Source organism: Manis javanica, chromosome 4 (genome assembly GCF_040802235.1).
Source record: "Manis javanica isolate MJ-LG chromosome 4, MJ_LKY, whole genome shotgun sequence".
Taxonomy (NCBI): domain Eukaryota; kingdom Metazoa; phylum Chordata; class Mammalia; order Pholidota; family Manidae; genus Manis; species Manis javanica.
The window spans coordinates 33378095-33395188 of record NC_133159.1 but is presented as its reverse complement, the minus strand read 5'-3'; the positions used below and the strand labels follow the sequence as shown (position 1 = coordinate 33395188).

The window sequence follows — 17094 nt, the reverse complement described above, 5'->3', positions numbered from 1 at the left end:
CACAGATCATGAGCAATAATGAACTTTTGCAGTCATGAGTCCTGACAGTACAAAGTTAGCTATCATTGCCCCACAGTGTAGCAGCTTGATGGAGGCAGCCACTCTCGATTCATGTACCATATTTGTTGCACTGGCCCTGTATTATGTTGGCCCTAAGGCATGATCTTAGTGGCATACATTATAGATGCTGTCCCTTTCCTTAGCACTGAACAGTCTCTACCCCTGGTCCCGCCTGACTCCCAATTCACCAGAGCCCCCTATCTCGCCCTGTCACTTTGAGAAAAGCCCCCTTGATGTCCTTGTTCCTCAGACTGTACACCACAGGGTTGAGCAGGGCAGTGAAGACATTGTAAAGGAGTGAGATCTGCTTGTCTCGTTCAGGAGAATAGCTGGAGTTGGGCCTCATGTAGATGTAGGTGGCTGGAGCATAGAAAAATGTGACCACGGTCAGGTGGGAAGCACAGGTAGAGAAAGCCTTGCAGCGACCGCGTGTAGACTTGATCTTGAGAATGGCCTGGGCAATACGCATGTAGGAGGCCAGAATGAGGGAGACCGGAGTAGCAACAATGAACACACTGATGATGAAGTCCACCATCTCAATGAGGTGAGTGTCCATGCAAGCCAAGCTTCGCACTGAGGGGCCCTCGCAGAAATAGTGGTTTATTATATTGGGCCCACAGTATGGTAGCCTCATGGTGAGGAAAGTATGGATTAGAGAGAAGAGGAAACCACAGGCACAGGTCCCAGCTGCCAGCTGTGTGCACAGACCCCAGCTGAGGATCACAGTGTAGCGCAGTGGGTAGCAGATGGCCACATATCGATCATAAGCCATCACTACAAAGAGAATGCCCTCAGTTAGACCCAGGGCACCAAACACATACATCTGCAGCCAACAGCCAGCAAAGGAGATGGTCTGAGAGTGAGCGAGAAGATGCACCAACATCTGGGGCATGGTGGTGGTGATGTAGCCCATATCCAGCAGGGAGAGGACACAGAGGAAGAAGTACATGGGAGTGTGGAGATGCACGTCCAGCCAGATCAGGGTGACGATGAGCCCATTGCCCAGGACGGAGCTCAGGTAGAGGAGAAGGAAGGCCAGGAAGAGCATCCTGTTGGACAGGGGGTCACTGGAGAAGCCCAGCAGGACAAACTCAGAAACCCAGCTTTGGTTTTGCCCTGGAGGCAGCTGCATGGTGGGGCCTGCAAGAGAATCACTCTTCTTTAAGTGTCTTCTAAAGTATGGTAGTCTACCAAGAATGTCAGAGGATATCAGGGTAGGATTTTAACTCTGGTCTCACTACTCATCTGCTGTCTTGTACAAGTTACTTAACCACTCTGAGCCTCAGTCCTCATGTGGAACATGTGGCTAATAATACTCATGTTTCAGGGTTTTCATGAAGAATAGATGCAATGTATATGAAGTGTCTAATGCAATGCCTTAAAGCAATAATAACAGTAACTGCTCATGTGCAATCTCCCCAGTCTTAATGCCCACCCCTCAGTGGACAAACTGATCACTCACGTGTGACAGTCACTGTGCACCACATCAGCTGCAGCCCCCAGGTCTTTAGAGATGGTGTGAAGAGTGGATATAAACTACTAGGTAACCCTCCACTTCAGAGACCATTTGTCTGGATTGCCACAAACGTCTCCACCCTGTAAACGTTTCTCCATTGACAGCTGACAATATCAACAGAGGGCGATAAAGAGGCACTGAGTTCTGATACCCTCAGGAGGGCTCTTAGGCTGGGGCTTCAACTCTTCTTCAGTTGCTCAGGGTGAGAGCCAGCGGGCTGCTGGCTGGAAGGGCCAGTAACACTCACCCTGCCTGGTTTCAGTGGACCTATTACAGTCACACAGTCAGGCTGCACTCTCACCAGTGGCCACTTTTGTGCAAGCTCTGGCCTCTGCCCACCAGTGGCCTACGGTATATTCCTCCAGTAGTCACACCCTCTTTGGAAAAGGTCTCAACTCAAGCTTTATTTTTTTTGAGGGTTTGTCATCAGCAGGGGGAGTGAGAGAGGCATCTCCTGAATCCTTAGTCCCTTAATGTGCCCTCTCCTTCAGCCACAAGGCCCTATCCACTTTTTTTTCTGCTTGAAACTTCTGGATCTCTTAGCGTCCTCTTTTATCCTTCTAGTGGTTCCCTATCTTTTAGTAGTTAGCTATTCTTCATATTAAATTTTCCCTAACACACATTATTGGTGTGTTCTCTCTCCTGGCAGGATCTTGGCTGATAAGGATGCTAAGTCTATGGTGACTGAGTTTGATAAGGAGCAGGCTGTTACACAGTTATAAGCTATCTATTCATTAAGTGTTAATTAATTAATTACAAAAGAAAAAAGTAGTAGCTGTCAGTGACAAACTGGACATCTGAATGGCTTGACTATAATTAACATCACCCTTAAGAAGCAGACAGATGCAATATGTTACCACATGTGAAATCCTAACAATTATCACCTATATGTTATTTAAGCCCAATCTGCAAAACTTGAATCTAATGATGAGGAAATATCAAAGAAACTGAAATTGAGGAATTCCATAAAATAACTAGCTTCTAATCTTCAAAAAATGTTCATATCATAAATGACAAAGATAGGCTGAGAATCTATAATAGGTGTAAAGAGACTGAAAAAACATAAAAATTACTGCAATATATAATCCTAGAAGAAGTCAATTAGATTAGGATACATAAATGTATCAATACTAAGTTTCCTTAATTGGTAACTACTATATAAGAGAATATTCTTATTCTCTTATACCTTAGGAAGTATTCTGAAGTATTAAGGGGTAAGAAACATGGTATTTGCAAAATACTTTCAAATAGTTCTGGAAATTATAATAACAATTATTTGACAAATTGTTAAAAATTAATAAATCTGTGTCTGGGACAGAATGGATTTCTTTGTAGCATTCATCCAGCATTTTGTAAATTTGAAGGTATCTTTTAAAGTTTTTAAAAATTAAAAAAATGTTCAATGTTGAAGTAAGTGATGATGAAAATGAAACATTATCAGTGATTAGGGGAAAATTAATAGCCTTAAATACACATACTGTATAGAAGAATGGCTAGAAATTAATCAGGTAATGTTCCACCTCCAGAAGCTAGAAAAAGAACTACAGATCAAACCCAAAAAGAAGTTAAAGGGGAAGAAAACAATAAAGATAAGAGCAGAAAACAAACAATGTAAAAAAAATTGAGAATGGAGAAAAATCAACAAACCCAAAAGTTCATTCTTTGAAATAATTAATGCATAAGTCCTAGTAAGACTAATAAAGAAAAAGAAATAAAAAACAAATTATCAACAAGAGAAATGAGAGGGGGAACAATATTGCAGATCATATAGTCATTTAAGAGATAATTTAAAAAATTATAAAACACTATATAACAATACATTTGAAAAATCAAATGAACAAATGTCCTAAAAATCACAAATGATCAAAACTGACACAAGAAGAAATAAAAATCAGAAGAGCCACTGTCTTCCAAAAAATTCAACCTATAATTTAAAACTTTCCTAGAAAGAAAACTCCAGGCTCAGATAGCTTTACTGGTGAATTCTTCCAACATCTAGGCGAGAAATAGTACAAATCACAGCAAACTCTTCCAAAGCATAGACAAAGAGAAAATTTCCTAACTGAGCTCATTTTATGAGACAAGCATACACTCAATACCAAAAAAATAACAAAGACATCACAAGAGGGAAAACTTATAAACCAATCTTTCTCACGAACTTTGTTGCCAAGTGCCTAAACAATGTATTAACAAATTGGGTTCAACAATATATAAAAAGGATAATACATCACAGTCAAATTAGGTTTATTATAAGAATTCAAGGTTGCTTTAGCATTTAATAAGCAAGCAATGTAATTCATCTCATTAAAAGAAGTGAGGGAGAAAAAATATATGATTAACTCAATAGATACAGAAAGAGTATTTGGTAAAAGTCAACAATCATTTGATTACAAATAAGCTTCATGAGAAACTAGGAATAGAAGGGAAACTTCTCAATGTGATAAATACAATCTTCAATAGAAGAAGAATCAACCTACAGCAAATGTAATAGTGAAGGGTGAAATACTGATAATTTTCTCTCTGACACTGGAAGTGAAACAAAAATGTTCACTATTACCATTTCTATTAATCATTGCACTGGAGAGTCATAGCCAGTGAAATAGGTCAACAGAAAGAAATTAAAGGCCAAAGGCTTGGAAAGGAACAGATAAAACTGTCATTATCTGCACCACATATTGGTGGGTACAAAATCTAAAGAACCCAAAGATGAACTGAAATTCATAAACAAGTAGACATAAATTCAATGTATTTTTCTATTCTGGCAAGTACAGAATAATTTATAGGGGCATTTAAAAAATCAAATACATAATAAAAAATGTAATGAAGTACGTGTAGGAAATCATTACTTAGAAAAATTGAGGATAGCCAAGTAAACTGAGGAATATGCCATGTTCATGCATGTGTTGGACGACTCAACATTATAAAGGCAAAGTTGATTTACAGATTCAAAGCAATTCCAGTCAAAACTCCAGCAGATTTTCTACAGATATTGACAACCCGGTCATAAAATTTATATGGAAATTGCAAAGAATCCTGAAGAAGGAAACCAAAGCTGGAGGACTTATCAGATATTAAGACTGACTATAAAGCCTCCATAATTAAATGAGTGTGAAACTGGCACAATAATAAAAAAACATATCAAAGGAACAGAATACAATCCAGAACAGATCCATGAATATACAGTCATCTGATTTATGACAAAGTTGAGCCATCCTAGCAATGGGAAAAGGATGGTCTTTCTATAAATTCCAGATCATGTAGATTTTTATGCAGGAAATATTTTTTGAATCCTACTATATCTGGTACTCAAAAAGCAATTCCAGATATATTGTAGATTTAAATAGTAAAGGTAAAACGATAAAATTTTTAGTATCAAACACAGAAAAGTATCAACATCTGCTTGGGGTAGGCAGAGATTTCTTAGATACGACATAAGCACTAAACTATAGAGAAAAAAATAACAAACCATATTCTATTGATCTGTAACTTAAAAGATCTGTATCCAGAATAAATTAAGAACCCCACAAATTAACAAACAAACAACAAAAAGGCTACCCAATAGAAGAGCAGGCAAAGGATTTAAAAAGACACCTGACAGTAAAAATTAAAATAGACACCTTACAAAAAAGGCCACTGATCAAGTGAAAAAGTGCTCAGCATCATTAGTCATCCAGAAACTGCAAGTGAAGACCACAAGGTAACAAAACTACACACCCACCAGAAGACTAAAATGAAAGCCACCTAGAATCCTGGATGTCTCTTCTTCTGTTCCCCCCAGGCCATCACCTAGGTCCTCAGCATGGAGGAGCTCCACCAGCTGCCTGCACACCGTCCACCACACACTCGGGAGCACATCAGCCCTTATTCCTACTTTGGGACTCAGCTCAGGTGTCATCTCCCCAGGAAGACTTCCCTGACCTGTCCCACCATCTCCCACTCCCAGCCCTGCACTAGATGCTGCCTCTGTTTCTCACACCCCTGTGCGTACTTGCAAGTTATAATCTTAGTAGGCTTAGAGGATTCTTATACAAAGTTTGAGATACAGTGTCTCAGGAGAACTTCCTCCTTCTCCTGTTAACACCCACTAATTGAGTTGGCATGTATGGAATAAACTATGGATATGTGGGTGAGTTGATAATCTCCATTGCAATAACAGCAATAGATAATATTTAATGAATAATTTCCAGCTGCCAGGCATTATTACACTAACTTTGTCTTTTCATCACATTCATTGAGGTGAAAGTACCATAACCTCCATTGTACAGATGAAAATACAAAGGCACAGAGAACAGTGATGGGTTCTAAATTACATGTTTTGTGTGGTGGACCTGGGGTTTGAATGGAGGCAGTCTGGAGCCAAGCCAACACTTAATCATTATCTTCTCCTGCTTCAGCAGACAGGCTCTATGTGGGAGGGGTGAAGAATGCAAACTTTCCCCCACCCCCATGCACAACAATTTGAGCTTTTGAGTTTTGGGCCCAAGAATCATGGCCTCTGAGGTATGGCCACCAGGCAAGAAGGACCAGAATCCTCCTAGGACAAAAGGCTGAAGTGGAAGCCACAAACCGTCTCTCAGGATAGTTTCATCCGTCTGCTCCCATAGTGTGGATGTGAGAAGCCAAGGAATGCGTTGGAAGCAGAGGGAATCAGTGGAAGGGACTTGGGGAATTATTGCCATTATGGAACTCAATAAATCCCTGTTTGAGTCAAGCTTGATCTCCATGGAATGAGGGACATCATCGAGTTAAAAAAAAAAAACAGTTGTCTAAGATTCTGTCAGCCCAGCAGTGTCCGTCTGGACTTGCAATGCCCCAGGCCTCTCGAGAGTTGGGGAGTGGGGGTCTCGGGGTTCCGAATCGCCAGAGCCATCCGTGTCCCTGCTCAAACTTTCCCCATCATTGCCTTTCAGGGACATGTCTCTCAGCGAGACATGGAGATCCCTGACTCAGGAAGGTGTATTATTCACTTCTATGTTTCTAGCATCTAGACATGGCTTCACACAGAGAAACTGTCAGTAAGTATTTGTTAAATGAATAAAGGAAAGAAAGAAGGGGGTCTGGGAAGAAGGAACGAATGGGAGGGGCCTGAGCTGGGAGGGGGGAAGAACACGGGGCAGTGAGGAGAAGGGGCCAGAGCGATACTGGGCTGTGGGCACAGAGAGGACCCGGGGACTGGGGGCCTGGCCACCTCTGACCTCTGGCCCCCACAGATGCCGGGATCCTGCCCGCAGCTCCGAGCCCAGCTCCCATCTCACCCCTCAGGGATCCGCAGAAACAAGTCGTGGAGAGGCTGCCATTTGCTCTGAAGAGAAGGAGCCTGAGCAGGAAGCCTCCCGGGCAGCTGCGTGCAGGGAGCCGGGATTCCGGGCAGCCCCGTGCCCGGAGGAGCCCTGCATTTCCGAGGGCGGAGGGGGAAGCCGGCCTTCTCTCCACGGGAAGCTCTCTGCGCGCGGCCAGGCAGCCTTGGCTCCGGAAGGCCCTGCCATCGGGTCCTGAGGCACAAGGAAGGGAGCCCGCTGTCCCCAAGCTCCGCGCAGTGGGCCAGGCTGCTGCGGCTTTATGGTCCTGTCTCCTCAGCAGGCTTTCAGGGGAGAGCTGACAAGGGCCACCCCTTTGCCTCCTGCCGCCACCGCCCCTGTCCCCAGGGGGAAGCCACGATGGGATTCCCTGAGTGTTGTCAACAGAACCCGACAGGGAGGACGCCCTTGGGGACAGAGCGGGAGCAAACAACACCCACGAGGGGAGGTGGGGAGGTGGGGACAGGACTATTTCCTTTCCCAGACTTCTGTGACCAGCTCCTGGGAGAGGGGCTGGCACTGGGCACCTTGTAGAAGTGCCAGGAACTGAAGGCCTCATTCTGATTCTCCTCTCACCTCCCCAACCCCTGGGCCCTGACCTGTCCTTTCAACTATGTTTGAGTCACACCTCTATTCCTTACTGAACAACTTGGGCAAGTGAAAATGCCCCTCCATTTCCTACTAGTCTGATACCATGGACGAATCTCTCAGCCTCTCTGGTGATAATTTAGACTTGACCGTGGAGCGCTGACCTACACCAGGTCTTGAATCAGCCTGGGAAACAGCATCTGGGAAGTGAGTCTCAGCCGCAGGTTACATGCACGGAGGCTGAGGCCCAGGGGCGTGAGAAACTGCCCAACGCTCGTATCTACTGAGGGCAGAGCCAGAATTTGAATCAGGATCTACCAGATTCTACTGCCTTTTCTATTAACCTTGCTGTTATGCTGTCTCAGCTTTCTCCTCTGTAAAATGTTAATAATAATTTCTAATGATGACTAATGCCGGGGTTTCTGGGAGAATTCGATGAGAAGATGCTGAAAACCCTGCCCAAGCCTCCATGACTGAGTTCCCTCCTTCCTTCTATCAGGCCTCAGCTCCCCATCTACCCAGAATGGGAAGGTTGGGTTCTGAGGTCCCTTCTGCTCAGCTTCCACCACAGCCAATTGTTTTGAAATTTCAGAAATGCTGTGAGATGGCTGTTAAACAAAGCCATGATGTCAGTTAAATTGTAGAAAATAGAATTAGATAAATTACATTTAAAACAAAGATCAAGGGACTTGAAGGAATTATACTAAGTGCAATAAGCAGAGAAAGACAAATACTTTATGATCTCATTTATTTGTAGAAATCTAAAAACATTGAACTGATAGAAACAGAGAGGTTTCGGCGTTCAGGGAAATGGGAAGATTAGGTCAAAAGTACAAACTCTCATTTATAAAAGAAATAAATTCCTGGGGTCTAATGTAGCGCACGGTGACTATAGTTAGAATACTGCACTGTATAATTTAAAGTGGCTCTCAGAGCAGAGCTTTAATGTTCTAATCATAATAACTACAAAATGGTAATTATGTGAGGGGAAGGATGTGTTAACTAATCTTATTGTGCTCAACAGATCACAATATATACTGATATCAAATCACAGTGTATATCTTAAACCTACACAATGTTAACTATCAATGATGGTTCAATTTAATTTAGGGAGAAGAAAGAAAAAATCGGATTATAAAATTAAAAAAACAAAGGTCAAAAACAGTGTTTAAAACTCTACGTATCTCAATTATTCTACTATGTTTTACTTTCTCTGTGTTCTAGAAGTTATTTGCATCTGCTGGATTTCTTTGGTGGAAATTCTCTCTAATGGTGTACGTCCGGGCATCTTTCGAAAACTGACTTCAGAGGCATCCTTTTGTAAGCTTGAAATTTACAGCATGGAAATCGGCAAACAATATGAATCAAAACCTTTCCCTCTCCTTCCAAGACTGAGGATTAAATACTTACCAGCACATGACGGTCTCCGGTCCTGAGTCCTGGGAATCCAGAGCTCTCAGGCCACTCTAGTGCTGGAGGCATCCCACTCTGCTGCTGGCCGGAGCTGCTGGAGCCCTCAGTGAGCGGCCCTCGTCCAGGAGAGGCGGGCCCAGCGGGTCAGGCCTTCTTGGTGCAGGTCTCCCTGCCTCGCCCGACAGGGGCCCCCAGACAGCCTGATGCAGGCCTGGTGCCTCCTGCCCTCTCCTCTGGCCCCTTGCCAGCCCCATCACCAACCTCCGCAGGGCCGTTGTGGTGGGGGCCTCGGGGTGCAGACCACAGAGCAGAGCAGCTCTGCCCTTGGCTCCTCAGGGAACACGACCATCTCCCAGGCTCCACTGGCTCTCACCTCGAAGGACAAAGGCCAAGGGCACTCAGAGCCTGCTTGGCAGAGACCACTCCAGCCTTGGGAGGTGGGCATATGATAGCTGACAAAACAGTGTCAGGAAGGGCGAGGGACTCGCCCGAGATCACCCGGTGAAAGTGGAGGAGCCCACGTGCAGACTGAGCCCACTGCTGCCCCACACAGCTGTGCCATCCAGGGGAAGCTTCACTTTCCGCTTCTCTCCCAGAGTTATGACGCAGAGGATGGCATCCATGCACGTTTGAGCCCAGTGCTCGGCACAGAATAAGCCCTTACTGCAGCTCGATCTCATCCTCATGCCTACCTCCTTATCTCCCCTCTCCCACTTTCCCTTCTGCACATTACAGCTGGCAGGGAGGGGACACCTTCCCTCCTGCACGGCATCTCTAGAGCTTGATCCAGGGCATGTGCATCACGGTCAGGAGTACCTGAACTTTCCCTGAGGTTAGGAGCGCCCAAGGGTTCCATCTGAGCACTCCATGGTTCCCTGGCAGGAGCAGGGAGGTGGGGTGCTGTGGTCCCAAGGACCCCCAATGCTCAGCTCTTCCTCAGAGTCAGCTACACTCTCAAAGGACTGCCCTGTGGGAGTCTTCTCCGTACTCCAGCCAAACCCCACAGCTCATGCCTCCTCTAGCTCACTCTGATGGGCCTAGAGATTCTGGGGAGGACAGACTTTGCACCAGAACTGAGGACAGATGAAAATGTGTCTCATTCACCCTTTTCCCCAGAACCATAACAAATGATGACCATCCTTGCCCTGCACCAAGGCCCTAACTCTTCTCACACATGTCACTAAGCCTCCTTCAGCACTGAAGAGGTAGTCTACACATCCCTATTGGATGGATGAGGACAGTGGGCTCACAGAGGTGCAGTGACTTGTCATGGTAGGAAGCCACCGAGGATCATAGACAGCATGAAACTCGGGTCACTCTGACTTTCAAAATGACGAGTTTACTTAAAGACTGTCAAGCATGGTACTATCCCCCTTTTCCCAGAAAATGAAATGTGACCAGAAAGAGCTGAGAGATTTGGCAATGCCATGCGGCTACACAATGGCAGATCTGGCACCAGAACACTGGCAAGTGCCTGTTGGCTGGGGCTGTGTCCACATGGTCATGTGCATCAGTGAAGAAGTCTACTCTAATGGCTGTGTTGGAACTCCAGCTGAGATCCCTCCTGCTTTCCTGAGAGCTAGTCATGATCCCCTGTGGGGGTGAGGGCAGCGCGATGTGGTCATGAGGGAGAAGACTGGACTCTGGAGGCTTAACAATGAGCCAAGTAGGCTTCAAGGATAAGTGGGTGGAAAGGGAGAAGCTGGGGCAGAGGCAGTCCTGACAACTGGGACTCTCTAATTAGCCCCAGGCTGAGAACACCTCTGAGAGGAACAGCAGGAGCTCGCTGTCATTTGCCAAGACAGGTGCCGCAGGAAGTTTCCTGGGTTTGTATTTGCAGAGGGAGCTGAAGGGAATATCAGGAGATGGTGATGATACAATGATAATGATAATAACAACCACAAAAGCAGCAATGATACTGGTGACAGTAAGGATGATAATAATAGCAAAACTTTAGGGCATATTGCTCCTGGGTGTCTGGTATTCTTCTAAGTGCCTTGCTTACAATAGCCCATTAATACTCAAAACATCCCTATGAAATAGTGTTATCATCATCATTTTGCAGGAGAGAACACTGAGTCCTGGAGACTTAGTAATATGACAAATGCCCTACAGCCACTTACTGGCAATCTAGGCTTTAACAAGTGGTATGATGCTTAAAGGTTAACAGCCAACACTCTGGAAAGGAAGGAGGGGAAAAAAGAATAATTTAAGCCTGATTTGTATCCTTGGCAGCCTTGATGAGTCACAGTCCAAATTGCTGAGCCCATGCATAACCTCTGTCCCTGCTGCTTTCTTCGTGGGCCCTTTGGGCAATGATGGTGGTGGCTGGAAAGAGACTGACTGGTATCCACACAGTGAATTATCCTACCCGCTTGATTGTGAGCATTCGCGTGGGACTCAAATAACATGACATTTTTTTCCAGTTAAAGAGAACTCTCTACATATTTCTTCCCCAGACCTTGTTCTCACAGATTTTCCAATCATGCTCCTTCCAAGTCCCTAATCATCCAGACAAACCACTGGCCACAGTCCATTAGCAAATACAGAGCCTTACATCAGGCCGGTTTTCTTTCCAGACAAAATGAAACACCAAGTGCCCTGCTTTATGTTCTGTCCCCTGGGAGGATTTCTTTCCATCACTGGACTTCAGGGATGTCTCAGAAAGGAGCTATGGCAGTGCAGCTGTCCACTTTCATGTGGTGCCTTCCTGTCATGAAGAACCATATGTAATCCAGGCCTGAATTTTCTCTTCCTCATCAACATATCATAGGGAACTCCCCATGAGACCGGAGGTGCAGGCTGTGCAGGGTAATGCAGAAGGAGTAGGGCATTGGGGCCACTTCTTCATGCCAACTACTTGGACTTGCAGGGACTGCTGGAGTCCAGTGTCATTCATGCCACTTCCATTTGATGATGACTGTGTGTGCCAACTTTTGACTTGGTAAATCAGACAATATCAAGTTCACAGGGAAAGTTCAGGTCACACAATAATTTGGGGGCCATGGTTAAGTGTTCAACTAAGCCCAATAGCAAGCCAAAACTGTTTCTCAAAGGAAGAGTAGCAATCCTCAGAGGACAGGAAGCTTTGCTCCAAAATCCTAATGGTCTGTGCTGTGACTCACCTCTAGAGCCCTGTCAAAGGCTGCAAACAGCATATCTCTGTCCACTTCAGACACTTCAAGCACAATCAGGTCTGCAGGATCCAATGGTCCAAATGGAACAGCAGCTTGCACAGAGCCTGGACCTATTGCAGAACCTTCTCTTCTGGGCTTCACTCAAACCCAGAGGCTTCTCAGGTCACTCAGTATATGCACTATAGTAGCACATCCAAATGAGGACTGTGTTGCCTGCAAAATCTAAGAAGGTGCTGTAGGCATTGAGCCTCTGTTCTTGGTGTTGGGGGGCCAGATGCAACATCTTATTCTTCACCTTACAGGGGATATCTTTAGGATTAAACAAGATGGCAGTGTGAGAAGTGAGGCAGAAATCTCCTCCCCAAAGCACATGTAACACAAAATACAGCAAATACAACTGACCCTGAAAGAGTGACCTGAAAGAAGAGTACAACAGACTGCCTACATCCGGGGGAAAAAAAAGACCTCATGGAAAAAGATAAAGTAGAAAAGCCACGCATAATACATCAGGACCCAAGCACTCCACCAACCCCAGCTCACAGGCAGAAGGAAGAGAAATGGAGCAGGGGAGCAGAAGCCCAGGACCACTAAATACCCACCCCTGCAGATCTGCTGCAGGAGCATGAACCCACATTACATGGTGTTCTGGAGATTAGAGGGGTTGGAAAGCAAAGAGAGGCACAATACATGGAGAGACTGAGATTCCAGCCACTTGTGGAGAACGGGTACCCACAACCACCTGCTCCAGGGCAAAAGAAAGGTAGAAACTTTGAAAGATTTCCCAACAGTGAGACAGTTACCAAAGGGGCAGGGTAAACACAAAGCTTGCTGTTCACAAGAAAGGACAGGTGAACAAAATTGTCCCAGCACACTCAGCCCAGCAGGTTGGGAACTTTCAGGAGCTTCACAAGCTCCATTCCCCTGGCTGGCAATGCAGTGCTGAGACTCCCCCACTGCAATACCCAGTCTTCCCCTTCTTCCTCCCAGTCAGCACTGATTCACAAACCTGCTGCCCACGCCATCACGTCAGACCGGCGGAGGACAGCCCCACCAGTGGCAGCAACAAGGTTGTAGCATAGAGGCTCCTCCATGCATGCTTGATCTACTGGCCCTGGCAATGGAGGCAGGCACTGTAGCCAGGAAGCAGGAAAGAGCTCTTTCCTGCTGGCAGGCACTGGCACTGCACCTAAGACCACCATAGATCCAGGGGCTGGGCAGCTGCAGACAGTAGAGCTTCAGGCCACTAGAGGGTGCTGCCTTCACAAAATTACTATTTAATAGCAATCATTAGAAATACAAAATGGCAAAAGAATCTGGTACAAACCCAAATCCCTCAAATACTAGAAAGAGGGCTCAGTGAAACTGAAATAACCAATCTTCTTGATAAAGACTTCAAAATAAAAATCATAAACATGCTCACAGAGCTACAGAAAAATATTCAAGACCTCAGGGAGGACTTCAAGAAAGAGATAGAAACTTTGAAAAGTAAAATACCTGAAATTAAACATACAATGGAGGGATTTAAAAGGAGATTAGGTAAGGTAAAGGAGATGGTAGATGACATAGAAATTAGAGAACAGGAATACAAAGAAGCTGAGGCACAGAGAGAAAAAAGGATCTCTAGGAGCAAAAAATATTAAGAGAACTGTGTGACCAATTCAAATGGAACAATATTTGCATTATAGGGATACCAGAAGAAGAGAGAGAGAAAGGGATGGAGAGTCTCTTTGAGGAAATTATTGCTGAAAACTTTCCCAATCTGGGGAAGGAAATAGTCTCCTAGGCCATGGAAGTGCACAGATCTCCCAACACAAGGAACCCAAGGAAGACAACACCAAGACATATAATTAAAATGGCAAAGGTGAAGGACAAGGAGAGAGTATTAAAAGCAGCCAGAGAGAGAAATAAGATCACATACATCAGGCTCTCATCAGACTCCTCAGCATAAACCTTACAGGCAGGTTATGCAATGAAGCAGAAGGGCCTTGAACCAGTAATACTCCATCTGGCAAGATTATCATTTAAATTTGAAGCAGGGATTCAACAACTTCCAGATAAGCAAAAGTTGAGGGAATTTAGCTCCAACAAAAAATCTCTACAGTGTATTTTGGAGGGGCTGCTATAGATGGAAGTCCTCCCAAGGCTAACTAGCTGTCACCAGAAAAACTAAAACCACAGTAAAGGAAGTAGACCAATTAACACCTAAGCAAATGTATTAAATCAACTATCCACAAAGTCAGTCAAGGGATATACAAAGAGTACAGAATATGAGACATAATATATAAAGAATGGAGGAGAAAGAAAAAGAAGGGAGGAAAAAAAGAACCTTTAGGTTGTGTTTGAAAGAGCATAATAAGCAAGTTAAGATAGACTGGTAGATAGTAAAGAAGCTGCCCTTGAACCTTTGGTAACCACAAACCTAAAACTTGCAATGGCAATAAGTACATTTCTATTGATAGTCAACATAAATGTAAATGGACTGCATGTACCAATCAAAAGACATAGAGTTACAGAATGGATAAAGAAACAAGACCTGGGGGTGGAGCCAAGATGGTGGCATGAGTAGAGCAGCAGAAATCTCCTCCCAAAACCACATATATTTTTGGAAATACAACAAACACACTCTTCCTAAAAGAGAGACCAGAAGACACAGGACAACAGCCAGACTACATCCACACCTGCAAGAACCCAGCGCCTCGTGAAGGGGGTAAGATACAAGCCACAGCCTGGCGAGACCCGAGCGCACCTCACCCCAGCTCCCAGCAGGAAGAGAGAAATCGGAGCAGGGAGGGAGAGGGAGCCCAGGACTGCTAAAAAGCCAGCCCTAGCATCCGCACCAGAGTGCAGACACAGTGCATGCGTGGGGGGCTGAAAACTAGGGAAACAGGACAGTAAGACCTGTAAGTGGATCCACGCAGCTGGCGCCTCAGGGACAAAGAAAAGCGAGTGCATTTTGGAAGTCTTAAAGGGACAGGGACCCCACAGCTGGATGGAAGCATCCCGGGACACTTAGCCCAGCAGCAGGGAATCTTGGGGAATTCCAGGCACCCTAACCCCCTGGATGGCAGGGTAGCTCAGAGACCCCTTATGGAGATAAACAGCCTCCCAGCTATATCCCCTCGACACAGCTCTGCCATATTGGAGAAGCAGCCCGAGGCACACCACGCCCACAGCAACAGTGGAGATAAACTCCATAGCGGCCGGACAAGAATCAGAAGCCCCGTCTGCATGCAGCTACCCAGCACAAGCCACTAGAGGTCGCTGTTCTCCCAGGAGAGGAAGGCCACAAACCAACAAGAAGGGACGTTTGCCCAGACGTCACTCGTGCCAGCTCCGCAAACTATCTCTATCGCCATGAAAAGGCAGAATTTGAGGCAGACAAAGATCACACAGTCAACACCTGAGAAGGAGATAGACCTAATCAATCTTCCTAAAAAAGAATTCAAAATAAAGGTCATAACCATGCTGATGGAGCTGCAGAGAAATATGCAAGAGCTAAGGGATGACATCTGGAGGGAGATTACAGAAATGAAACAATCTCTGGAAGGATTTATAAGCAGAATGGATAAGATGCAAGAGGCCATTGATGGAATAGAAACCAGAGAACAGGAATGCATAGAAGCTGATGAAGAGAGAGATAAAAGGATCTCCAGGAATGAAACAATATTAAGAGAACTCTGTGACCAATCCAAAAGGAACAATATCTGCATTATAGGGGTACCAGAAGAAGAAGAGAGAGAAAAAGGGATAGAAAGTGTCTTTGAAGAAATAATTGCTGAAAACTTCCCCAAACTGGGGGAGGAAATAATCAATCAGACCACGGAAGTACACACAACTCCGAACAGAAGGGACCCAAGGAGGACCACACCAAGACACATAATAATTAAAATGGCAAAGATCAAGGACAAGGACAGAGTTTTAAAGGCAGCTAGAGAGAAGAAAAAGGTCACCTATAAAGGAAAACCCATTAGGCTATCATCAGACTTCTCAACAGAAACCTTACAGGCCAGAAAAGAATGGCATGATATATTTAATGCAATGAAACAGAAGGGCCTTGAACCAAGAATGCTGTATCCAGCATGGTTATCATTTAAATATGAAGGAGGGATTAAACAATTCCCAGACAAGCAAAAGTTGAGGGAATTTGCCTCCCACAAACCACCTCTACAGGGTATTTTACAGGAACTATTCTAGATGGGAGCACTCCTAAGACTAAACAGATGTCACCAGAGCAAATAAAATCTCAGCAAAGAAAGCAGACCAACCAAATACTAACAAAAGGCAAAAAATAAAATCAACTACCCACAAAAGGCAGTTAAAGGAAACATGAAAGAGCACAGAATAAAATAATCAACATATAAAGAATGGAGGAGGAGGAATAAGAAGGGAGAGAAGAAAAGAATCTCCAGACAGTGTTTATAACAGCTCAATAAGTGAGTTAAGTTAGACAGTAAGATACTAAAGAAGCTAACCTTGAAACTTTGGTAACCATGAATCTAAAGCCTGAAATGGCAATAAGTATGTATCTTTCAATAATCACCCTAAATGTAAATGGACTAAATGCACCAAACAAAATACACAGAGTAATAGAATGGATAAAAAAGCAAGACCCGGGTGGAGCCAGGATGGCGGCGTGAGTCGAGCAGTGGAAATCTCCTCCCAAAAACACATAGAGCTATGAAAATATACCAAAGAAAAATCTTCCTAAAATAGAGACCACAGGACACAGGACAACATCCAGACCACATCCACACCTGCAAGAACCCAGCGCCTTGCGAAGGGGGTAAGATACAAGCCCCGGCTCGGCGGGACCCGAGCGCCCCTCCCCCCGGCTCCCGGCGGGTGGAAAGAAACCGGAGCGGTTTTTTTTTGCAAGTGCTTTTTGGAAGCCTTAAAGGGACGGGCCCCCGTTGCTAGGGAGGCAGGGTGGTGGGACCGGTGAGCAGGTGCCTGAGACCGGTGCCTGAGGACAAAGAATATCCCATGTTTTTCCCTGCGGGACCGGCGGGCGGGTGCCTGAGACCGGCGCTTGAGGACGGAGGAAATCGCGCGTTTTTCCCCTTTTTTTTTCTCTTTTTGGCGA

General features: G+C 45.0%; 1 protein-coding gene and 1 long non-coding RNA gene across 2 annotated transcripts in view; both read right to left on the bottom strand.

Moving 5' to 3' along the window:
• Window positions 1-244: 244 nt before the first annotated feature.
• Window positions 245-1192, bottom strand: LOC108388077 (olfactory receptor 2A12-like). Its single transcript, XM_037002275.2, has one exon. The coding sequence runs from the start codon at window positions 1190-1192 to the stop codon at window positions 245-247; it is 948 nt and encodes a 315-aa protein (XP_036858170.2).
• Window positions 1193-10212: 9020 nt separating this feature from the next.
• Window positions 10213-17094, bottom strand: part of LOC140848675 (uncharacterized) — a 36443-nt gene continuing 29561 nt past the window's right edge. The window contains exon 3 of the long non-coding RNA XR_012129774.1: window positions 10213-12320. This is a non-coding gene — a long non-coding RNA (uncharacterized lncRNA). The remainder of the gene's footprint in view (window positions 12321-17094) is intronic.